This window comes from Phocoena sinus, chromosome 14 (assembly GCF_008692025.1).
Source record: "Phocoena sinus isolate mPhoSin1 chromosome 14, mPhoSin1.pri, whole genome shotgun sequence".
Lineage (NCBI taxonomy): Eukaryota > Metazoa > Chordata > Mammalia > Artiodactyla > Phocoenidae > Phocoena > Phocoena sinus.
In genome coordinates this window covers 89,390,378-89,415,365 of record NC_045776.1, presented here as the reverse complement: position 1 = coordinate 89,415,365, position 24,988 = coordinate 89,390,378, and the positions used below count along the sequence as shown (strand labels likewise).

At 53.3% G+C, this 24,988-nt stretch overlaps 1 protein-coding gene across 4 annotated transcripts in view; it reads left to right on the top strand.

The window, feature by feature from the left end:
• The window catches only part of GOLGA3 (golgin A3), a 44,938-nt gene extending 27,156 nt beyond the window's left edge, over positions 1 to 17,782 (top strand). For 2 of the 4 annotated variants that reach the window (XM_032602491.1, XM_032602492.1), the window contains exons 12-24: positions 111 to 188; positions 938 to 1,201; positions 2,173 to 2,267; positions 2,940 to 3,156; positions 5,611 to 5,754; positions 6,406 to 6,603; positions 7,482 to 7,598; positions 9,484 to 9,623; positions 10,375 to 10,507; positions 10,730 to 10,852; positions 12,192 to 12,356; positions 13,737 to 13,900; positions 14,415 to 17,778. In XM_032602491.1, coding sequence (XP_032458382.1) covers positions 111 to 188; positions 938 to 1,201; positions 2,173 to 2,267; positions 2,940 to 3,156; positions 5,611 to 5,754; positions 6,406 to 6,603; positions 7,482 to 7,598; positions 9,484 to 9,623; positions 10,375 to 10,507; positions 10,730 to 10,852; positions 12,192 to 12,356; positions 13,737 to 13,900; positions 14,415 to 14,631 — 2,055 coding nt within the window. In that variant the 3' untranslated portion in view covers positions 14,632 to 17,778. Of the gene's footprint in view, positions 1 to 110; positions 189 to 937; positions 1,202 to 2,172; positions 2,268 to 2,939; positions 3,157 to 5,610; positions 5,755 to 6,405; positions 6,604 to 7,266; positions 7,458 to 7,481; positions 7,599 to 9,483; positions 9,624 to 10,374; positions 10,508 to 10,729; positions 10,853 to 12,191; positions 12,357 to 13,736; positions 13,901 to 14,414 lie in introns of those variants that run through there. The other 2 variants (XR_004345353.1, XM_032602493.1) reach the window with 2 other exon arrangements.
• The last annotated feature ends 7,206 nt before the right edge of the window (positions 17,783 to 24,988 follow it).

Here is a 24,988-nt window from a genome sequence, read left to right as displayed (position 1 = left end):
TAACCTTCTAGGACAGGAGGCACGGAGGCAGGTCTGTGCACGCGTGTCCCCCTGAGGCACAGGGCCCTCCCGGAGCCATCGTGTAATGTCTGCACACGTGTCCCTCACAGGTGGAGCACCTGCAGCAAGAAGCTGCCTCCCTGAAAAAGCAGGCACAGAAGACAAAGGAGCAGTTTCTTCAACAGAAGGTGAGAACGTGGGGTTAGTTTGCCTTCTGTGAAACAAATGCATGAAGAAAATCCTGTACGTGTAATCTCTTCACTGGAAGAAAACAATTCAAGAAGAAGGTAACAACTAGCCTCCAGCTTTTGTAAGGCACTTCACTGATTCTGAGATACACTCCTCACCCCTCTCGTTTCTGTGCTTCTGAAGTCAGGTGCATTTTCAGGGTGGGGTTGGCTTCCGCATCATGCGGACATGCCCTGCCGGCACATCAGAGTGCGTGCGTGCTGCTTCCACAGCGGCCGGGGCTCCTGCATAGCGTTGCTTTGAAAAATGTCGCACCACGATCCAGCACTGAAATAAGGCACTTCACGTTCGTGAAGCCAGTTCTGCTGTCTGAGGAATGAGTGCAGAGCACCGCCAAGGGTCTGAGGAAGGGGCAACCGAGGGCGTCGTAAGCGGTGGTGGGTTTCATCACTTGAGATGCGAGCGGAGTGCCTGTCAGAAGCCAGGCAGGGCAAGTGGGGTGGGAAGGAGTGGCCGCATTCCCCCGAGGAAGTGAAGCAGTCAGGCCCCCAGCGGCTGGCATGGCTCCCCTGCCCATTACCCAGTCCTGTTTAGGTGTGTGTCTCAGTGAGTGGTATCACGGATTTGGTGAAATATATATCTTCAGCCCCAGAAAGTTATATAGATAAGTGGTGAGCATTTTTGTTTAAACGGCTTGACCCCTTGGAAGACCCGCCCCGCGGGCTGCAGCTTCCGGCCTGTTGGGCAGGTGATGGTGGAGGCCTACCGCCGGGACGCCACCTCCAAAGACCAGCTCATCGGCGAGCTGAAGGCCGCAAAGAGGAGGCTGGACTCGGAGGTGAAGGAGCAGCGGCAGGAGGCCGTCAGACTTCAGGGGGAGAAGAGGGCCGCGGAGGTGCAGCGCTTGCACCTGCAGAGGGAGGCGTCACAGGCCCGTCAGCAGGTGGTGGATCTTGAAGGGCATCTCCAGTCCACGCAGAGGGAGCGCGACGAGATGGAGACGCACTTACAGGTCTGGGGATGCCTTTGACTTGTGAAGGTTCAGCCGAACGGGCCTGGGGCTGTACGGTGGGTGGGGCGGGGCCTGTGGAGCTCAGATCCAGACAGAGGAGAGCTGTGGGGGGGGGCGGTTCCTGAGATGGTCTGAGCGGGCGTTTGAGTGGGCGCTGGAGAGAGGCAGCAGGGGGCACGGGGACGTGGGCCGGGCCGCCTGCAGCAGCTGCTTTGGGCTCCGGGCTTTAAGGGCGGTGGGGCCGGATTTGCTGTGCACGCACCAGGGCCCCCACGGCCGGTGGAGTCTGTGAGAGACAGTGGTGGCTGTGCCGCTGAGGGTGTCTGGCACGGGGCCGGGGAGAGGGAGACCTCAGGCCGGATGCCTGCAGCTGAGGAGTGTTTCTGAGGCAGGCGGTAGACCTGGGGAGAGCGATGGCAGGGTGTCAGACTGAGGGCTGCATCTTAACGTGTGACGTGTCAGAAGTCCCACGGAGGGCCGGGCAGGGTCCAGGGAGGCAGGTAGGCTGGAGGCCGCAGCTAAGAGCCGTGAGAGTGCAGGCAGGACAAGAGGGCCTGGAGGCTGTGGGGAGCCAGGGGCTGGTGGGACCCCTGCAGCTGTGGGACGCAGGGCTCGCGGCTGCGAGGGCCGAGCCGGTCCTGGGGGGACAGTGCTCATTGCACAGGGGGAGACGGGGCAGCGGGCAAGTCCAGGAGGGTGCGTGAGGCTACCCCGAGGTGCTGGGAGAAGCTGGGGAGGGGACCGGGTGGGAGCCGTCGCCTGAGGCGTTCTCGTTGGCAGCTCTTCCCGCCTGTCCCACCAGCAGCCTTGACACGGGTGGTGCAGGACCCTCGGCCTCCGTGCAATGGCCGCTTATCGCGGGGTCCTCCGTGCCCTGCAAGGCGGCCTTGAGAGGAAGCCAGTCCCACATTTGGGCTTCAGGTGGAAGGCTTGGCACTCCTCATTTTGTCTTGTCCTCCCTTTATTTGAAGTCTTTGCGGTTCGATAAAGAGCAGGTGGCTGCTCTCACGGAGGCCAACGAGGTGCTCAAGAAACAAATAGAAGAGCTGCAGCAAGAAGCCACGAGGTACACGGGCGCGGGGTGTGTGCTGGCGGGGCGCCGGGCGCTGGCTGTGAGCCGTGCGGGCCCCCCCAGCACTGTCTGTCCAGCCCTTGCCGGTCTACAACAGGTGGCCTAGGAAGTCAGAGTCCAAGTTTAAAGCTGGAAAAGTGATTCCGTCGTGATCTGACGGTTACACGTGGATGTGCTAACACATCCTTTCACAAACACTCCCCATTTGTTTTTGTTTTCATTTTCATTTGACTTTTCGTGTCAAGCGCCTGTGGCAGCGCCCTTCGCACCCCCAGTGCACTGCCCAGGGTGGACACCTGTGCCCGTCCTCACCCGGCCCGCGCCAGGCCTTTCACCCCCATTGCATGTCCCGCACCGCTCTGCTCTGTCAGCCGCTGATGTACTGTGAGCCTGAGTGTTGGGTTCCTTGCTGCTGGTCAGGAAGAGCGCTGGAAGCTTCCATCTGGTAGGAGAGGAGTCTTCTCTGTCTCCACAAGGTGGTTTAAGCAGCTCCGAGAGGGGAGCAGGACAGACGAGAGCACGGTGCTGGGCTCTGTAGGGGATACCCACCGACCGCATCCTGGGGAGCTGGGTTCTGGGCAGCGCGGTGCTGGAGAGGGCGGAGCTGGGGTGTGGCAAGTGGGTGGGGGCGAGCTGAGGCTTCCCTCTGTGTCTGCCGCGCCCCAGGGCCATCACTGAGCAGAAGCGGAAGATGAAGCAGCTGGGCTCAGACCTGAGCAGCGCACGGAAGGAGATGAAGACCAAGCACAAGGCCTACGAGAACGCCGTGGGCATCCTCAGCCGCCGCCTGCAGGAGGCCCTCGCGGCCAAGGAGGCGGCCGAGGCCGAGCTGAGCCAGCTGAGAGCCCGGGTGGCCAGTGGCGGCAGCGACCACACCCTGCACGTGGGTAACCCACTTACTCCGCCGGTTGCCGAGAATCGGTGCAGGGGGCTGCGGGGGCATGACGTGTACAGGCACCTCCGAAACCCTCTCAGGAGGGTCTAGAAAGGAGGTGTGTGGGCAGCGTTTCTTCAGAATACCTCGCGGTAGCAATGTGACCGGGGGCTCTGACGCTGCGTTTGACCCCTGCGAACGCGTGCGGGGTGCTCGCCCTGCTGGCCCCGGCCCTCCTCATGTCTGGGGAGGAGGTTCTGTGAGCGCCATGCGTGGGGTGTGAGAAGGCTTGGGGTGAGGGTCGAGGGGTCCAGGACAGCCTTTTGGACAGGTGGCGTCTGAAATGGTCTTGCGTGACGGCGGGCATCTCAGCAGAGGGCTGCTCCTGTGTGCTGGGTCTGGGGGGCACGGGGCCAAGTAGGGGTCTGGCTGGAGGGGCTGGGAGCCGGGGTCGGGGGGTTTGGAGTGGAGCTTCCGTGTGACAGAGAGCGAGCTGAGACCTGGCCACCATCCTGTCGGGAGGACCCAAGGCCAGGAGAGGCTGTGACGGTAGCTGAGGTGATGGGAGCCAAGTGCAGAAGGCGGTGGGAGGCGTCTCGGAGGCCAGCACCAAGGGGGGGCGGGTTGCTGATGGCTCTGCGACAGACGGCCCTTGAGGTGGACAGCATGTGCGACGTAGTGGAGGGAAGTGCCTGTGAAAGGCTCGGGTCCAGGAGGAAGAGGGACCTGCACACGGTGAGGGCTGAGAGCTGTGGGAACTGCTCTTCCCCCCATGGCATCCTGAGGCGAGAGAGAGCCTTTTGCTTTGGGTTATTGTTTAGGGTGGGGGACCGGCAGCAGGGTGGGCACGCTTGTGTGTGTGTGTGTGTGTGTGTGTGTGTGTGTGTGTGTGTGTGTGTGTGTGTGGAGGGGGTGTATGCACGTGGTGGAGGCTCTCAGGTCTCCTCTGGGCATCACACTGTCACTCTGTCAGTCACGAGTGTCCTGGTCCCCAGATCCCTGCAGTCTGGATCTGACCACCTCCTTTTCCTTTGGCTAGTGGGTATAAAATTCTGTGTTTTGTTTATCACCCACCGATTTGAGTCATTTCCCTTATGCTTAGTAATCGTATTTTTTTCTCATCTTTGTTCCTCTCTCCTCTCAGTTTAAGAATTCGTAAGTTGGAGGACACTGTAGCATAGCGTGGTCTCTTGTAAAATACATTAATTCCATATTCCCTGTCACATGCTTACTTTTTACACTGGGAGGGGGAGAACTTAGTTGCAATTTCCTTTTTACTTTAAAATCTCTCTCTGCTTAATTCTTTCACTTACATGGTACCAGCAGTGGGTGTCACTGCCATGCAGTCTGTCACCCCCTTGCTGCACAGCCGGTGGCAGCTGGGCAGAAGCACAGCCTGGGAGCCAAAATCCTGGTTCAGCCTGTGCTTCGGCCCTGGTGAGGTGGGGTCTCAGGCAGCTCACTCACCTTGCTGATCCTCAGTAAAACGGAGGCCGAGGAGAACCAACAAGGACCTACCGTGCAGCACAGGGAACTCTGCTCAATATTCTGTAACAGCCTAAATGGGAAAAGAATTTGAAAAAGGATAGATACAGGTATATGTAACTGAATCACTTTGCTGTATACCTGAAACTAACACAACATTGTTGATCAACTCTACTCCAGTATAAACTAAAAAGCAAAAAAAAAAAAATGAGGCCGATGGGGCTTCCTTGGTGGCGCAGTGGTTGAGAATCCACCTGCCAGTGCAGGGGACACGGGTTCGAGCCCTGGTCCGGGAAGATCCCACATGCCGCAGAGCAACTAACCCCGTGTGCCACAACTACTGAGCCTGCGCTCTAGAGCCTGTGAGCCACAACTGCTGAGCCCACGTGCCACAACTACTGAAGCCCGCGTGCCTAGAGCCCGTGCTCCTCAACAAGGAAAGCCAACGCAATGAGAAGCCTGCTCGCCGCAACTAGAGAAAGCCCGTGCACAGCAACGAAGACCCAACTTGGCCAAAAATAAATAAATAAATTTATTAAAAAAAAAAAGTGAGGCCGAAATGAGGTAAACGGTAGAGCCTCCCTCATTAGGACGGCTCTGTGGAGAGACACCTGTGAGGTGCTCAGATCAGCGCCTGCCCCACAGCAGCAGCAGGAAGAGTGTGTGTGTGTGTGTGTGTGAGCACGTGTGTGTGCACGCGTGTGGCATTGGTTACATCGTGCCTGGTGCAGCTTAGTTGCCACAGACGGTAATTGGTAGCTCTTATCTTTCTGTGTTTTCAAAGCATTGAGTGAAAAAGTGAGTTTGTGAGTCATTACTGTGCGGCTGCCCGGTAGCTGACTGCATCCTGTGAGGGAGAGGGAAGGCTGCAGAGAGCCGATCACCTGTCGCGGGTGGTTGCAGCCTTGCGGGGTCGGTGCCGAGCCGGGCTATGTGTTGGGACCTGTGACCAAACCCACCCTCCGTCCCGGCCCTCAGGAGCGGGTCCAGGCCCTGGAGGCGGAGCTGCAGGCTGTGGGCCACAGCAAGAGGATGCTGGAGGGGGAGCTGCAGGAGGTCATCGCGCTGACCAGCCAGCAGCTGGAGGAGCAGCGGGAGAGGGTGCTGGAGCTGGAGGACGAGGTAGGCGGGCGCCGCGCGGCCCCACGTGCAGGGCGGTACCGCTGGCCGGGGCGCTCGGCCTCCGCCCTGCGTTTCCGGGGCCGTCAGCCGCTTGCCCGGGTCTCTGAGCACCCGCCCTGCCGGAGCCGCGCTTGCACGCACTGCAGCGGGGCCCGCTGCGCCCTCTGCCTCTCCGGTGTGGCAGACGAGACACCCGGCTCAAAGGGGCTCGACCCTTTAGAGGAACTCCACGTAACTCTCAGTCCCAGACGGTCATGGCTTCGGGTGTTGCCACACGAGCAGCATGGTGGTGTCACCTAGGGCTCTGCACAGGGTCCCAAGGTGGCTGTCGGGAGCTGCGGGGCTGCGTGCACAGTTGACAGTTGTCTCTCACTCTCAGTCCGGGCCCGCCTGGGCTCCGACCCTGGGTGTGCTTCTCCGCAAGCCCACGGTCCCCGGGGGGAGGGCTGGGCTGTCGGCTGTGGGTCCACGAGAGAAGGGGCGTGGCCGCGGCTACCTTCCCAGCTGTGAGGCGAGGGCCCTCGTGTCCGGGGCAGTGCTCGCCTGTGCGTTCTTGCGGGTGGTGTTAGCTGTTCAGTTCCTGGTGTGCGAGCGCTCCATGAGCCAGAATGGGCAACTCCCTGATGTCACGGTGACTTTGGTTTGTTTCAGCTGCAAGAGTCTAGAGGCTTCAGGAGGAAGATAAAGTGCCTTGAGGAGTCGAATAAGAAGTTGGCTCTGGACTTAGAGCATGAGAGAGGGAAGCTTATGGGCCTTGGACAGTCCAGCGCGGCCCTGAGGGAACACAACGGCATCTTAGAGACAGCTTTAGCCAAGAGGGAAGCAGACCTGGTCCAGCTAAACCTGCAGGTATGGAAACTCCTTTGCAGCAGGAGACTTGCTGCAGGCGGGGCAGCCCTCCGAGGGCTTCGGCTGTGTGGTCTGCACTTGGTCATCACAGCCACCTACCTGCAGGGTAAAGGCCAGAGAATCTGCTGGAGTCGCAGCCCCTCTGCCAGCCCTGAGGCGGGGGTGGATCCGGGGAGCCTGTGTCTCCCCGCAGCTGAGCTGTGGAGGGACTAGGCTCAGCCCATGAGGTTCCTTGTGGGTGGGTGACTCCCGGAGGGTAGAGGGGACCTTTCCCAGCTCAAGGCAGTCATGCTGTGCGTAAGGGACTCTGACCCGAGGGCCTCCTGTGATTCAGCACTGGGGTTCAAATCCCAGCGGGGCTCTCCCTGCAGACCCCGTTGTTAGCTCCTCCGCTCTGCAGCCCCTCTGGGCGTTTCAGGGAAGTCTTCAAATGGTGTTCAACAGCCCATCCCAGCCTATGCCTTGAATTCACCAGATTTTAGAGCGCCTCCTTAGTTCCCACCACTCCTGCCCCTGGCAGCCTTGCTACGGAGGCGATTGCGTTGATAACCCTGGGTTTATATGCATCTTTTGGGTTCCTAACGAGATGCTTGAATATGATCATACGGTTGATGATACTCCTGTGATCTGAGATCTCGGTTTTGCACACGGCGTTCTCCACAGGTGGGATTCTCACTCCTTTCCTGGCTTGTACCCTTGTTGGCAACATGTCGTGATGTCTTGAGCCCCCGTGACGCTAGACTCCCCGGGCGCCACCACCCCCTCCATCTCCATCTCCAGTGGCACTGATCAGGGTGGCCCCTGCTTGTTCCCAGGGCTCTTCAGGCTTTGGAAGTTTGAAGTCCTTCCTTCCTTACCACTCTTGGAATGTGCTGTAGGTGCAGGCAGTTTTGCAGCGCAAAGAGGAGGAGGACCGCCAAATGAAGCAGCTCGTCCAGGCCTTGCAGGCCGCGCTACAGAAGGAAAGGGTGACGGTGCACAGCCTCAAGGAGCAGGTGTGTGTCTTCCAACCGGCTCCAGATTGCAGCCTCATAGAGCCTCCGGAATGTAATTTTTAAATGTCTGAAAACTGAGTATTAGTACCCTTGACAAGAGTTCCCTTCCAGGAACTTAGCGTGTGAATACCTTTACTGACGTGTCCAAGGACAGGGTATCATCATGGGGTTGGCGACAGCGAGGCTGGAGAGGGCCCCCTCCCTGTGCTCATCAGTGAAAGAGTGTGTGCCGTCGTGTGGCTCTAAGATATGTGCACAGAGCTCCGTAGCTACGTATTTTGCTGGGGAAAGATGCCCTGCACGTAGTGTGGGGTTAAGAAGCAAACTGCAGAGTAGTATACGTTTATTTGTGTTAAAAATGCAACCAAGATAGGTGGTTCTGGAGACCCATGGCCATGTTCTGCATTTGGAGCAGTCTTCCTGGCTCAGGTGTTCACCAGGGCATCAGGTGGCTCATCCCGCAGAGGGCCCTGCCCTGGCCACCCTGCGAGCTAGAGTGGGCCTCAGGCCGTGCACTTTAAAATTTTTACTGTCATGATGCCTCGTCTGTGGTTTCTGTAAAGCTCTTTCCCTGTTAGACTGTCAGCTTCCTGGGACGAGGTCTGCGGCTTGTTTACCCTCATGTCCCCAGTGCCTGCACAGAGCAGATGCTCAGAACATGTTTGTCATTGGCGCATTCATGCGTGTGTAGGTGCATGTGACCTGGGCTTTGCCACATTCTTTAAAAATTTCTCCAGGAAAGTACACTAGAGATAGAAGGAGATATTTCTTTATTTCCTGAGTGAGACAGTAAGACATTCTTTTAAAGTAGGACTAGTTTTAAGATACGTTAAGAATATTTTAACGTGAACGATTATTGGCTTGTTCTTGACTCACGTTTGCCTCGCCTGCAGCTGACGTTTTATCCTTGCGTGGAGTTGCTGCACGTCTTGTGGTTCCAAACTGAGTCAGCAACACTCCCTACTTTTCTATCCCCACCTTCCTATCTTTTGCTCTGTACTCAGGTATCACTTAATAGTTTTATTCTGACCTTAAAGACGTAACTAGGAGATTTTTAACTAAAGGTGCTGGAGGGATAATGTATATTTCACTTTGATTTCTTTTTTTAAGGGCAGTAATTGTAAATGATGCTTACTTATTCCTCTAAGTGCGTTTGGTCTGATTGTCTTGATCGTAAAAATAGTACATGTAGTAAAAATTTTTAGTGTGCACGGAGATTAAAGTACAGATCATCTTGAATCTCTACCTAGTGACAACCACGGCTAATGTCTTCTATTGGAGTTTTTTTTCCATTCATGTATGAGTTCTTTCTATATTCATCTGTAATACACTATAAATATTTTTACTAAACTTCTTTGAAATGAAGTGCTTGCTAGTGCAATCAGGCAAGAAAACTAAACTGTTGGAAAGGAAAATGGAAAATTTCATTACATTCTGATAATTTGCTCGTTTTCTCAGAAACCTTGAGATAAACTGTTGTTAACTATGCAGAAAGCTAGTTGCGTCCTAATGGATGACGAGCAATAGCTTTCTTACAGTTATTAGATGGTATGTGATAGAGAGGCGGGTTCCTCCCAGATACGTGAATTGTGAATGCATGTAACGAGAAACATGCAGATATACTTGAGGAAGACTGTAACCACTGCTCAGACCAAGAAAGTTGGGCACATTTGCTGGCTCAGCAGGTTCTGCTACCACGTTGCATGCTTGAGGGCCAAGCGTGTGTTCAGTACTTTCATCCTTGACGGGGACCTTGGGAGGCTTTGGAAGGAAGGCCTGCAAGAGCAGCTAGGATGCAAGGGGTTGGGTGGCGGCCTCCACGAACCCGGGCACGTCCTGTGAGGCTGCGCCTCTGTCCTCGGTGACGCAGTGTTCTTCTTCCCAGGTTGCTGCCGCCCAGGGGGAAGCGGGGCACAACCGCCGCCATTTTAAGGCCGCCACCTTAGAGCTGAGCGAGGTGAAGAAGGAGCTGCAGGCCAAGGAGCGGGAGGTGCAGAGGCTGCAGGCGGAGGCAGATGGGCTCCAGTGAGTGCGAGAGGGCGGGGCCGGGCGCCACCACCCCCTCCATCTCCAGTTAGTGCCTTCAGCGCACCAGGGCCCCCGTGTCCTGGCAGATCGCTGAGTACTCTGCAGGCAGATCCGAGAAGGAGAGAGAGATCCGATTGCTGTCTCAGGATGCCGCAGCTTCCGTCTGAAGCTTTGGCCTTGATGCCGTGTGCTCCCACTCTGTGCCCTGCTGGTTCTTCTCTGAGAAGAGAGAGCCCTCTTCTCAGAGAAGACCCAGTGCAGACAAAAATAAATTTTAAAAAATAAGCAATGAATAAATTTATTAAAAAAAGGCACACAGTTAGCTCTCCCACTCGGAGGCTGACGCCTCCGCCCCTTCCCTGAGGGTCCCCGCCGTCACACGTGGTCTTCGAGACGCCTCCCCAGCTCCCCTCGGGCTTCCCTTCGTTGTGGTGCGCAGCTCCCATTGGGGTGGCCTTGGTTCGCACCCGTGCGGGCACATGTGTTGGGCACTGCACGTGCATCGGTCCCTCCCATCCTAATCCGTGAACTGGCTCACAAAGCATCCCTCCCCGGGGGTTGTGAGGATTCGTTGGGCTAGTGCATTGCAGAGCTCCTAGAACAGTCCCTGCCCAGGGTGAGCAGTATGGGAGTTTTTGTCATGATGCGTGTCCACCCAGGACATGTAACGTTCAACTGACAACATTTTTGAGTGGGAAGGTAATTGGAAGAACGCTGTAATTTCACTCTTCCTTGTTTTTTATGCTAGGATTCAGGAGGGGAAACATTCCCAGGAAATAGCACAGTTCCAGGCAGAGCTGGCAGAGGCCCGGACCCAGCTCCAGCTCCTACAGAAGCAGCTGGATGAGCAGCTGAGCAAAGAGCCCATAGGAAACCAAGAGGTGACCCGCCGGGGCGGCTTTACATCTCCAGTTAACAGGACTTACAGAGCTAGACTCTGCTGGTTGACACATTCACTTCATTCTCTGCCTTCTTGGAAAGGGATATTTATTTTTTCTAAGTATGATATTAAATGATACGCAGAGATATAGTTAGAGCAATGTTATAATGCAAGAAAGCCATTTTAAAATTCTTTTGGTTGTGTGACTTTTTCCCTTCTGTAGATGGAAAATCTCAAATGGGAGGTGGATCAGAAAGAGAGAGAAATCCAGTCCTTGAAGCAGCAGCTGGATGTGACTGAGCGGCAGAGTAAACAGGAGTTGGATGGGATACAGCAGTCAATGCAGGTACGGGGCGTGTACGGGGCGTGTACGGGGCGTGTACGTGCCCTGGCAGCACTGCAGCAGCTCCTCCCTGGACTGTGCCAGGCAGCGTGCTAGGTGCGCAGCAGCAGTTCTCAGTGGCTTGAATGCTCCCAGCAAACCGTTCTGCAGACATTATCCCATTTCAGAGAGAAGCCCAGGTCAGGCAGCTGAGGGACGCTGAGCAGAGACCAGAGCCCCAGGGCCCCACCCTGGGCCGAGCTGTGCGGTGTGTCCCAGAAACGGGATCTCATTAAGTCCAAAAAATGAGACAGTTCCATTCGCCAATCTGTGATAAGCTTCTCTACGAAGAAATCTAGGCACAGTCTTGACTGCGCGAGGAAAGGGTCGGGAACGTGACTCTGACTGGGATTCCTGCTTGTAGGTGGACAGCTTGAGATAACCAGAACTGACTTGTATTCTGTCTTAGGAACAGTTAGGCTTATTCTAGTAGCTGATCTTGGAGTTTAAACAAGGGTTGGGTTCATTGTCAGATGTGGACGTGGGAATATTACCGGCCCCTCGGCAGAGGCTCTGAAGTGTGGATGGGAACGTTGAGGACAGGACTGTAACCAGATTCTCCGCAGTGTAGACCCGTGGAGAGGAGTGGCGGGGGGAGGGGAGCGACTCATGAAGGCTGAGAGTTCCAGCCCCTTGGAATTGTGACGTACAAACTAAGATTTGTGCAGTGTGTTTAAGACCTTTCAGTTGTTTTTTTTTAACTAATGTGAGTTATACATTTACCACTTTTTAAAAAAAAATTATTTAGTTTTTTTATTTTTGGCTGCGTTGGGTCTTTGTTGCTGTGCGCGGGCTTTCTCTAGTTGTGGCGAGGTGGGGCTACTCTTTTTTTTTTTTTTTTTTTGCGGTACATGGGCCTCTCACAGTTGTGGCCCCTCCCGTTGCGGAGCACAGGCTCAGCGGCCATGGCTCACGGGCCCAGCCGCTCCGCGGCACGTGGGATCTTCCCGGACCGGGGCACGAACCCGTGTCCTCTGCATCGGCAGACGGACTCTCAACCACTGCGCCACCAGGGAAGCCCGGGGCTACTCTTCATTGCGGTGCGCGGGCTTCTCACTGTGGTGGGTTGCAGAACACAGGCTCTAGACTCGTGGGCTCAGTGGTTGTGGCTCGCGGGCTCCTGAGCGCAGGCTCAGTAGTTGTGGCGCACTGGCTTAGTTGCTCCGCGGCACGCGGGATCCTCCCGGACCGGGGCACGAACCCGCGTCCCCTGCATCGGCAGGCGGACTCCCAGCCACTGCGCCACCGGGGAAGCCCCAGACCTTTCAGTTTTAAAAAGCTATGACTTTCTCTCTTTCTTTAGAATATTAAATCTGAGCTGGAGGTGGTGCGGGAAGACCTGTCCCTGACCCAGAAAGACAAATTCATGCTTCAAGCTAAAGTGTCGGAACTGAGGAGCAACATGAAGACGCTGCTCCAGCAAAACCAGCAGCTCAAGCTGGACCTGCGGCGGGGAGCAGCCAAGATGGTGCTGGGCCACCGGGCGGCTGGTGGGGCTCCGGGGACGTGCTGGCGGGAGGCTGGCAGGCTTTCCAGCCGGTCAGCCAGTCACAGAGTTACGTTAACCAACACTGAGTGACGGTTGTGTGAAGATAGATGACGATGGGGTGTTCTCCTCGGACCATAGGCCAAATCTTTTTAATTTAGAGCTTTTTCCAACAGAGTGTTTGCCTCTTTCTATGAATTTAGATGCCATTTTATTGTACTATGCTTTATAAAGCAAATGGGGGCATGGTTTGCTTGTGTTAACAGGAGCCCCTGGGCCTCTAGGCGAGCCCAGCTGGGACACAGCAGCTGCCAGAGCAGGCTCAGGGGCCCGGGGAGCCCGAAGCAGCCATCATGAGCTCTGTTCAGGTTATCTGTTTACCCACCGTCTGCTTTTCTGCTCAGTCTATGTAAATATTTTGCAGGTGCAAAGAAGTCACGTAGATTCGGAGGTTTATTTAGCACGGTTTGTTTATCTGTGGAAAAAGTTTGAAGTCCTAGGAAGGGGAGTCTTATGAGTTGGAAAATTGACTTAATTTCTTAGGGAAACTCAGAGTCAAGGCCATGGTCTCTCTGGAAAGCTCCCACCGTGAGCTCTCATTTAGGGAGCTCTCGGCAGCTCCGGCCTCCTGAGGAGCCAGGATTGTAGTGTTGCTTCATTCATTAGGAAGAAGGTTTTCTATTCAGCCAACATTTCTTGAACCCCCGTGGCTGCCAGCTCTGCTGATTTAGAACGAGTGGGAAGTGCTTCCCCAGAGGCCCAAGGGGAGCTGGGGAGGCGCCTTGAAGACCGCGTGTGATGGCGGGGACCCTCGGGGAAGGGGCAGGGACGTCAGCCTCCGAGTGGGAGAGCTAACTGTGTGCCTTTTTTCTTTTTTAATAAATTTATTCATTTTTTATTTTATGTATTTATTTTGGCCATGTTGGGTCTTCGTTGCTGCACGGGCTTTCTCTAGTTTCCGGTGAGCTGGGGCTACTCTTCGTTGCAGCGTGCGGGCTTCTCATTGCGGTGGTTTCTCTTGTTGCGGAGCACGGGCTCTAGGTGTGCTGGCTTCAGTAGTTGTGGCACGCGGGCTCAGTAGTTGTGGCTCACAGACTCTAGAGTGCAGGCTCAATAGTTGTGGCGTGCAGGCTCAGTAGATGTGGCTCATGGACTTCAGTAGTTGTGGTACATGGGCTCAGTAGTTGTGGCTTGCGGGCTCTAGAGCGCAGGCTCAGTAGTTGTGGTGCACAGGCTTAGTTGCTCCGTGGCATGTGGGATCTTCCCGGACCAGGGCTCGAACCCATGTCCCCTGCATTGGCAGGCGGATTCTTAACCACTGTGCCACCGGGGAAGCACCTAACCGTGTGCTTTTAAAAACAGAGAAAGGAGCCGAAGGGAGAAGCCAGCTCTTCCAGCCCCGTGACGCCGGTGAAGATCCCTGACTGCCCCGTGCCGGCCTCGCTTTTGGAGGAGCTGCTGCGGCCCCCGCCTGCCGTGAGCAAGGAGCCCCTCAAGAACCTCAACAGCTGCCTCCAGCAACTCAAGTATGACTCTGCTCTGGGCTCCGTCTCGTAGTCTTTACAAATAAGTTGCAGGTCTCAGTTGGAAGAATCTTCCCTGTTGCCAGCACCGCACCGTGGTGTTTCTTGGCGAGCGGCTCCGTGGTGTTTCTTGGCGGTGGGCTGGTCCCGTGCCTCTCCCTCCATCTCCAAGGTGGGAGCTGCCCGGGGATAAATGACCCTGCATGCCAGGCAGTGGGAGGCCCGTGTCTGAGGCAAGGGCAGGTGTGGCTCTGGCCCTGTGAGCGGACGCCCTGCAGGACAGACCCTCGGCTCTGTGTTTCCCACGTTCTCCCCAGTTGGCCTGTCGGCCTCTGTGTGGTACACAGGAAAATGCTCAGAGTCTCTTTCGTGCTGTTCCAGGAGAGAGGCTCGACGGGCCCCCGAGGGTGTGCGTGAGCGACCTGCCGTCAGGGCCGGGTCCGAGGTGGCCAGCTGTCTCTGGGGGGGACAGCGCCCCCGGCTGTCGTCTGACCGCGCGCCTCCCCTGTCTCCCCAGGCAGGAGATGGACAGCCTGCAGCGCCAGATGGAGGCTCATGCGGTCACTGTGCACCAGTCGTTGTCCTCGTGGACGCAGGGGGACCCCGCCAGCCCCTCCCGCCTGGGCGATCACGCCAACCCCAGAGGAGACACGGAGCAACACGGGCAGAGCGGGGCCACGAGAGAGCACTTTGGAGCGGTGACCGCCGAGCATCCCCACCCCGAGTGTTTGTAGCTGACCGCAGGAATGCTCTCTCCTCCGTGTTATTTATTTGACTGTGTGCTCTATTGTCTTTCTAAGAGATGAAAGTTAAGTTTTGCATTGGCCGTTACAAGGAGTAAAATAACAAGTCGAGAGCCGAGAAGTGATGACAGTCATTTGCAGGTTGCAGCCAGCTTTTCCCACGAAGTGACCAAATCTTAAAAACCTAATCTAGGGCTCAGTGAGACATTTTGCATGTGTCTGAAGGGTTATCTGCGGAAGGAGGCATCTTAGGCCTGACCGTAGACGCTGCTCTCGGACAGCCGCTGGTGGAGGCGTTGCGTGGCTGCGTCCGGCTTCTCACTTTCCTGTCTGATTCAGAAAGAGCTTTCCTCCCTGCAGGAGTGAGACCTCGTTTGCACCTTTGGTTTTTATTTTATTTTGTTTTGTTTTCAATAGCCATCTCTCCGTAGAACGTATATATAAATACCGGAAATCATAATCTAATCTTTAAAAAGTATATGCTCGTATTATTTAAGAATGACCCGAATTGTCTTTTTATTGATTGCCTTTTGAAAATCTGCAGTTAGGAAGTAACGTATGTGTAGGATTTAGGAATGTCAGAAAATTATGTTTTAAGAAATGTAATTATTTTATTTACCTTCTAAAGCCAAATATTCTTAGGCAGAAGTGCTTTGTTATTTTAGTTTCACTTAATTTTGAGGGTCTTTCCTTGCCATGAGTGCACAACGCCCACCTGTTTGACCCCTGGCCCTGCGTGGCCTCGCTCACCTTGGCCAACCCCCGGGCAGGCCTGATGGCCACCAGGACGCCCACATAGACACCACGGTCAGCACACGCTGACCTGATGCGTGAGGCATGGGGAGAGGCCTCAAGAGGTGGGGGGGGGGGGAGCAAGGAGGCGGGGCAGGGCCAGGGCTCCCGCGGGCTCCAGACCAGGGAGCACTTTGCCCTGTGTGGCAACGTCCACCAACGCCTGTGTGGTCGTCAAGAGATATGCTGGCCTCTGTGTGGTGACAGCCTTCAGAAGGGGGAGAAGGCCCTTGACCCTCTCATCTGGAGAGCAGCGAAAGGGGCAGGTCAGCATGAGAGGGTCTCCCGAGGTTTACCTGAAATCAGACACCCCAAGTGTGCGAGGTCCCGCCTAGAGTGACTGTGAGACTCGAGGTTTGTAAGCTTGCCCCTAGTTTGCTAAGATGATCTAAAATAATGTTCATTGTTCCAAGTTAGAGAAGAGAAGGGTCTGTGTGGCCCCCTGTGCAGGTCGGCTGGTCTGAAGATGAAGTGTGTGGTGTTACTGATCAGGCCAGACATGCTCGTGTCACTGCATCACCTGGTTCTCTCTTGTGGAGAAGACAGTGTGGTGTTTTTAATCTGCTTGTGTTCTCTCACAGTATGCTGTTAGAAGGTTAATTGATAATATTAAAGTAGCATTAATCACAAAGATGTTTAGTGTTTAAAAAAATTCCCCAGCAAGTATTGGAACGTCTAAAATATGTATATCATTTGTACAGGGTTAATCTTGTTAATTATACTTGAAAACTTTATTCTACTCTTCATTTTAAGTTGGAAATCGTTTTTGACAAAATTGTTTTTGTACCATTGGAAAAGAAAAATGGTAATTTATGTTCTTATTTATTTTGGCTGTGATATCTTTTGTTTTAATTCTAGAGCCAAGAAATCACACTTAGCCTCATTTTGTAGCTGCTTTCTCTCTCCTTGCTGAGGTCTTCCAGAAAATCAGTGTATCTTCCTTAGGAAAGGATAAAGGAATCCTGAGTATATCCATCAAGAGAAAGCCAGTCTCTGTTCCCCACGCCTTTTTCCTTTGTCGAGTCACCTCCGTGTGTGTACGTGCGCGTGTACGCGTGTGCGCGCCCTTAGCAGCAGTGCCTCGTCTGGGCTCCTGCTGTCATCTTGTGCCAGCTTCATCCTCTAGTTCCGTGCGCGCCCGGCCTGCCTCTGGCCTGAGCGCTCAGGCTGCTCCCCTCCCGTGTCCTGTGTGCGCCCCTCGTGCTGCCACGTCTGGCCTGTAGGTCCCGACCAGGGGCCCTTGTGTCCGGGCTTCCTTAACAGATCACCCTGAAGGGGGACGTTGGACTGAATCACCTGCTCTTCGTTTGCTGCCGGTTTTTTCTCTGAGGGGCTTTACTGGTGCTCCTGTCTCCCAGAGCTTGATTCTTTAGGGAACAGCGTCGGAAATATTCTTCCGCTGTGGGCAGAAGTGGGAATTAGGAACTTCCTCATGGAAAACAGCAGTCCACTCTGGAGCACGTGTAGAAACACGTTTGCTGTTGCGCTGTATTTGTGTATGTTGTTCATCCTCGTGTCCTCACTGGAGAGCATGTCAGCTTGGACACTTCGTGATGTTATGACTTGATTTTCTTATGCTCCTAAAATAACTTACTGTGCGTGGTTATTGTTGATTTTTCCACGGTACACATCAGATAGATGCCACGGATCTTTTAGATTTACATGCCTTTGTTCTACTATTTGGAAGCTGTAACAGGCAGTGTCTTTGATGAGACGTGAAACTGGCTCACACTCTGGCCTGGGGTCCAGGTGCCAGGGTGGGCCTCGAGGAACACAGCCTGTGGAATGCTGCATTAGGAAAATTCTCACTCAACTCCTCCTCGGTTTAAAGACTTTCCTTGGTATAGGGATACTGCAAAAGCCATGGGCCTGCAAGGGCACCGTGACATATATTCCTACTTTTCTGAGTATTTTTTTAACAAAAATTAAATGTCGCGTGTAAAGATTGCTAGTAGTGAAAGGGACCAGCGGATCTGAAAGAGAAATGTCCTGGAGCATCCCCAAGGGCCGTGATGTGCACAGGGCGGGGCTTGTGAGAGTCTTCTCGGAGCCTCACTCAAGTTCACTCACTCCCCGCAGGGCGCCTCTCAGTGTATGGTGGTCTCAGGTTATAATAGGATCCTTGACAGGAATGCTTCAGAGGATCTAGAAAACTCGGTGGTTTTAAGTTATTCATGTTTAATAAAAATTTCCTCATTAAAAGGGAGTCCTCAGGTTGGGGCTATTCAGGGGAAAAGTGTCACCGTGCAGAATGAATTGTAACTTAAAAAGCATGTTGATTTTTTATAAATTTAAGTGTGCTTGGGGATTCCTTGAATTTTGTGCAATAAACTATTTTTTCTTAAAGATTTTTATATTTCCTTGGGGTGCTTTCATTTTCATGTATATATTTTGTCATAACTGGGAGTAACTTTTATCTCATGTTGTTACCAACTCTGTTCAGATAACTGAAGAGAATTTTCTTCTGCCAGAGTTTCAGATGGCCGCGAAATCTAACTCCTTGTGGCTGCTGTTGACCACAGCAGGAGCCAAGCGTCTCGCCGTGTTGCTTCCTCCTTCACCCGCACTTCACTTGTTACCACACGCCAGTAAGTACGGAGGTGGGAAGCGTTCACAGGAGGACCGCTCATTCACGGGGAACCGCTCCTGAGGCTGCGGACGCACTGCACGCGTGCTTCCGGTGTCGTCCAGCCCCCAGCCTCCACTGACTGTCCCTCACCTGCAGCAGTGGGACTGTGACTCCGAGTCGCAACCTTGTGGCTCCCCAGTCTCACCTGCCTTCTTCATCCATACTTCATTTTTGATCAGCGAGAGCAGACCGGATGTAGATTCTTCAGTTAAATGTTATCACTTAACCAGCATGGTAAAAAACGTACAGAAAAGGAGCAGTAAACCAGTGGTCACAGAATTCAATTTTGTGGTGGGTTGGACACATGTTTTCTTGTGTCTCCACCTCGTGAGCTTCTATAACCAAGGGTCAGGTATTACGTGTACCACCCAGACCTAAATGAAGATGCTCTGACCGCCTCCTGTTGTGGCCTTAACTTCCTGAAGTACTGAGGATGCAAATTTTCCTTCCTACAGTAATCACGAAGAGGGTGATTATATGTATCGGAACTTTTCCCTTTTCCTGTAAAGCTGCTAAACACTTGCAGGCGCTAAACGAACGAGTTGACGGGTTTATTTTTAAGTTGTCTCTCCGTTGGATAGCTGCTCCGTGCCGCACCCTCTTAACGGTAGTGCAGTGGTTGCTACCGGAGTGGTCCAGGTGCAGACTCCCGGGCAGCTGCTCCCCGGCTCAGAGGGGGTGCGAGTATGGGCAGCAGTGCGCACTGAGTGTGGCCCGAGGACTTGGTCTCAGCCCTCCCGGTCACGCGGTCTCATCCGTCCTGCAGCCGGCTAGGTGGGGACAGAAGTAGGATTCTTTATGCCACCGACGTCCAGTGTGGTAGACAAGCGTGATAGCTGTTGGGAGAGTCTCCGAGCCTTTCCCTAAATGAGGAGGAATTCTTAGCAGTCAGCAGCTGCCCGCCCCAGAAGCAGCATTTATTGGAATTCTTCTGCTCGCCTTCATGCTAGCTTTCACGTCACAAAGAGTGTTGCGGGTTCTCGTAAGAAGCATTCTTTGGCAATGACTTTTTCCTGGAAACACAGGAGATGTGACACTGGGCTGCTGACCCCTTTGTCTACCTGTTTGGTGGGGTGCAGAGGGCGGCGCTCCTGCGCCAGGCCCCCTCTCACACCCCAGCCCATCTCCAGGCGGAGTGGGCACCCCCTCTCGAACAGCGTGCTTCTGGCTCGGGCTGGAAGCACCTCGAGGTTTGCACGCTCGGCCCTCCTTCGCCTGGTCTGGCACTTGCTGGAGGAGGCTCCACTCGGGGGAAATTCTCGGCTCCTGGGGTCTCAGGGCCTTTGTTTCGTCTGTGAGCTTTCCGTGTGCATTTCTAAAGACCTGATGGACATTTTGGAGCGATTTTCCCGGTGCTTAAGCCTTGGTGTGTTGAAAGCTGGAACGCCTCATTTCCATCCAGAAAAGAGTCCCTTCCTTTGACCGACTCTGATCGTGATACAGTCCCCTGGTCTCTAACCCTCAGGGTTTCCCACCCTCGGCACCGTTCTCGCCGGCCCAGCCTGGCCCACGGCTTCTTCCCTGTCTCTGTTCCGTGCCCCGCCTTTCTCCGCATCAGCCGGAGCCTGGCTTAGCTGTGGAGGCAGCCCCTTAACGCTGTCCAGCCTTCAGGGTCGTCGTCCTCCCGCTGCTGCCCAAGCCTTCCAGTGGCCCGAGTGCCGCGCACATGGCCCGGCCTCCCAGCCCGCTACCATCTGGCCAGGAGCAGCCTCTCTGGCTTCCCTTCTTAGCTGGTCCGCGTGCATTGGGTGGGCTCTGCAGGCCCCGCCAGCACTCGCCCGGGACGTAGGTGTGCGCCATGGGGCGGCAGGCACAGCTCCTCGAGCCGGTGAGATGGTGCAGGGCATTGACCGGCTGCAGCGAAGCCCTCCCACATGGCGACAGCCTTGTCCTCGGCCGGTGCTCTGGTCAGCATGCGCACCTACCTGAGGAACAGTGCCAGCAGCTGACCCACAAGGGCCAGCAGGTGGGAGCAAGCGACGAACCTCTCCGCTCACGCCTCTGGAGACTGGGGTGACCTGTTCCTGCGATGTGCCTCGGCCTCTCCTGGCCAGTCTGCGTGCCCGCGACAGGCCAGGAGTGCCCTGGCCTCGCCCAGACGTCTTGCCCGCTTCGCTTGCCCTGAGCTGCCCCTGCCTTGTCTCTGCTCACTGAGCACGTGTCTGAGTCTGGGGCTGGCGCTCACTGTTCCTAGAGCTATCTAAGAGCAGCTCCGCAGGAGGAAGAAGCCTGATTCGCAGCGTTTGGTGATTCCCAGGTGTAAATACCCCACTGGGGCACATGGGACGCTCCCACTGTGAAGTCATTGCAGCTGGGAAGGGGTGTGGGCTGTCGCAGGTAGGGGACTCTGGCCCAGCAGACTGTCCCCTAGGGATGCGACAAGTGAGCAGAAAACAGACCTGGGTCAGCTTCATAAAACCTTCCCTGATCCCAACCCCGAATGACCCTTGAACCTGTGTGCACTTACAGATAGGTGTAAGTTTATACCACTTTACATCATGTTTCTTTTCAGCAATGTTATTTCTGGAGAGTCCCTGTTTCTCCTATTAGATTACAGGGCATCAGGGGCATGGGAACACTCAGCAGGTGGATTTCATTGACAATGAGCCTCAGTTAGCCTAGTTCAGTAACTGAAAGACATGTAAACAAACACCAACTGGGTTTCCTTCCGTGCTAATTTGGTGTAGAAATGGTGGCTACATATAGTACCACAACAAAACACTGCTCACAGAGCACTTTCATGAATTAGGAATAAATGCCCTTCAAGATCTCTTAAAATTCTGTAAGATCCTGACAGCTTTTTTTTTTTTTTTTTCCGGTACTGTTGTGGCCTCTCCCCGCGTGGAGCACAGGCTCCGGACGTGCAGGCTCAGCGACCATGGCTCACGGGCCCAGCCGCTCCGCGGCACGTGGGATCCTCCCGGACCGGGGCACGAACCCACGTCCCCTGCATCGGCAGGCGGACCCCCAACCACTGCGCCACCAGGGAAGCCCCCCCTGACAGCTTTGTGTAAAATATCCCTTTGCTAATCTGCAAATGAAATGTCCAGGCTCCCTTGCCGGTGCAGCTTCCTCAGTGGCTGCATCTTTGCCATCTCAGGGCTCCGAGGATCTCGGTGGCTTCCTGCTGTGGCCGTCCCTCGTCACTCGTAGGGCTGCACTTCCCCTCTTGAATCACCTGGGACGGGCTGCTTTCCTGACCAGACCCCCACCATGTGTAACAGCATACATATTTTTCCTCCTCTCATTGAAGGCTATTCACAATACATGTGAAACTAGACCTCCCCCCTCAGTCTCCGGGGCTGGCTCGGACCCTGGCCCTCTCGTGATCTGGGGTCAGGAGTGAAGTTAGGAGACCGACTGCAATCAGCAATTAGGTTAAACCTGCTCCTTTCCCAAAAGACACCATCAGTTCCCCTAAACTTAATTCCTCTTCATTCGTGGAAATCCACTTCTACCTGCAGGGGTTTATATCTCAAATTCTCTCATTTCTACCTCACAGGTGAATAGTGGCCAGTATAGGGTTGGCTGCTTTTTTTATTATTATTTTTATTGGAGTAGAGTTGCTTTACAATGTTGTGTTAGTTTCTGCTGTACAGCAAAGTGAATCAGCTATATATGCACATATATCCCCTCTTCTTTGGATTTCCTTCCCATTTAGGTCACCACAGAGCACTGAGTCAGGTTCCCTGTGCTAGACAGTAGGTTCTCATTAGTTATCTATTTTATACATAGTTATCAATAGTGTATATGTGTCAATCCCAATCTCCCAGTTCATCACATACCCCTGCTTTCCCCTTGTTCTCTACGTCTGTGTCTCTATTTCTGCTTTGCAAATACATCTATACCATTTTTCTAGATTCCACATATATACTTTAATATACAATATTTTTCTCTTTCTGACTTACTTCACTCTGTATGACAGTCTCTAGGTCCATCCACGTCTCTGCAAATGACCCAATTTCGCTCCTTTTTATGGCTGAGTAATACTCCATTGCATATATGTGCCACGTCTTCTTTATGCATTTCTCTGTTGATGGGCATTTATGTTGCTTCCATGACCTGGCTATTGTAAATAGAGCTGCAATGAACATTGGGGTGCATGTGTCTTTTTCAATTGTGGTTTTCTCTGGGTATATGCCCAGTAGTGGGATTGCTGGTTCATAGGGTAATTCTGTTTTTACTTTTTTAAGGAACCTCCATAGTGGCTGCACCAATTTATATTCCCACCAACAGTGCAAGAGGGTTCCCTTTTCTCCACACCCTCTCCGGCATTTGTTGTTTGTAGATTTTCTGATGATGCCCATTCTAACTGGTGTGAGGTGACACCTCATTGTAGTTTTGATTTGCATTTCTCTAATGATTAGTGATGTTGAGCATCCTTTCATGTGCTTCTTGGCCATCTGTAGGGTTGGCTTCTTAATAGTGGAATTGTGTTTCCCCCCACCCCTGCTTTTATCGCAGTCTTGTTTAATGGAGTGTAGACTGCATTAGATGGTGGTGAGGAGAATCCAGCCATAATAGCATACCTATTGTTAGCTGGATTCCACAGAAAATCGTGGTATTAAGATACTGGTTAGGCTGGTAAAGGCTATGAGACCCCGAAATTCAATGGCTTAAATGAGAAGTTTCTCTTTCACGTAACAGCCGAAGCAGAAAAACAGGACTGATGAGGGCAGCTTCTGGTGCCGAGGACACAAGTGCCTTCTAACCTCCAGTCCCATCTGTGGCCTCGGACAGCTGCTCCAGGTCCCACTTGTTACTGTCCGCATTTTCCCAGGTGGAAGGCACATCGCACACCCTCGTTCAAGGGTGTCACTCACTAGCTGTGTACACCGTCTGTTGCCTCCACTAAGTCACCAGGCCACAGGATGTGTGTTTGTAGCAGTGTGTCCAGCTCCAGCTGGGACTTTCTGTTATCAAGAGGATGGATGCTACTGGCAACAGCCTCTATCACAATACACAGTCTCTCAGATCAGCCCCCTGTGCTCTGAATTCCTGGGATTTATGATTACTATAACAAAATCCCTCATGATGGGGGCTGACCCTGCTACCCTTGAAAGGCATGTATATATATACAACTTTTATGTTTTTTGAAGTATGAAAGAAGTGGTAATAACAGCTAACGTTTATGAAGTCCTCACCTTGCTCTGTAGCAAGAGCCTGGCACATATGAATCCTCATCTCTGAGACAGGGGCAGTTATCATCCCATGTTACCCCTGAGAAAACTGCAGCACAGGGAAATGAAAGAATCCACCTACAGTTACCCAGCAGGCAGGGGCGGTCTGCCCAGGGCCTGGCACTCATCACTGCACAGTGGCACAGATTCACAGAAAGGTCAAGACTGGGGAGCAGCTGGGGACTGAGGTCTGTTCTCAGGTACTTAGAAGTTAAAAACAACAAATGGTAAGATTTCATTCTAACATGGTGCTTGCTCTTCCTTTTTATTTATTCATTTAGGTTGCGCTGGATCTCACTTGTGGCACACGGGATCTTTTTTTAGTTGCCGCATGCGGGCTCTTAGTTGCGCCATGCATGTGGGATCTAGTTCCCTGATCAGGGATTGAACCCGGGCCCCCTGCACTGGGAGCGCGGAGTCCCACCCACTGGACCACCAGGGAAGCCCCTCTTCTTTTTTTTTTTTTTTTTTTTTTTGGCGGTATGCGGGCCTCTCACCGTTGTGGCCTCTCGCGTTGCGAAGCACAGGCTCCGGACGCGCAGGCCCAGCGGCCATGGCTCACGGGCCCAGCCACTCCAAGGCATGTGGGATCTTCCCGGAACGGAGCACGAACCCGTATCCCCTGCATCGGCAGGCTTACTCTCAACCACTGCGCCACCAGGGAAGCCCCCCTCTTCCTTTTTAAATGTAGACAGAATTTACACTAAAATAGGCACCGATTTTAAGTGTATATTTTGGTGAGTTTTGACAAATGTCAACCAATGTGTACCTGTATTACTATCGACACAATAAGATGCAGAGCGTCTCTTCCACAGTGAATGTCCCCTCATGTCCCTCCCAGCTCACCACCCCACTCAGGCAACCGCTGTTCTGATTTCTATCACCATAAGCTCTGCCTTACCACTTTTGTGTGGGGTTCTTTTGCTTAGCATGGTTTTCAGATTCAGCCGCCTTGTTGCTAATAATAAACCTCCATAGGATTATCATATGACGATTCCAAATTTGTTTATCCATTCTTATGGGGTTTATCCAAACATCTGGGTGTTTCTCGTTTGGCTATTATGAATAAAGCTGCTATGAACATTCTGTGAACTTTCTTTTTCACACCTAGGGCTGCACTGCTGAACCATAGGGAGGCCTACGTTTAACTTTACAAGAAACTGCCTCATAGTTTTCAAAGTGGTTGGCTCATTATACGCTCCTACCAGCAGTGTATGAGAATTATAAAGCTGCTCCACATTCTCAGCAAAATTCGATACTGTCAGTCTTCTAATTTTAACCATCCTGGTGGGTGTAAAGTAGTATCGTTCTGGGTTTAATCTGCATTTCAACCATCCTCAAATTCACTGATTCTTCTGTTGTGCTCGATTAACTGTTAGTACCATCCAATTTTTTTAACCAAGGATGTCAATTTTATTTCTTTAGTTTTTTTCTATTTAAAAAGTTAATGTATAAATTACACAGTAAAATTAACCCTTTTTATTGTACATGCCTGAGAGTTTTGACAAGCATATGTAGTTGTGTGACACTACCACAATTAAGACAAAAGCTTCCAGCAGTCTTTAAAATTCCCTAAGCCGCTTTATAGTCAGCTCCTCCCCCGCCCGCGGCGATCACTCCCCTGCCTGTCCCTTTGCGTGAACGTCCAGTGAATAGGGTCACACAGCGTGGAGCCTGACACCTTAGGTACAGCTGTGCATCCGTTTCTGGGAAGCCGTGGGTGCCCACAGGGCTAGGGTGGTGAGAA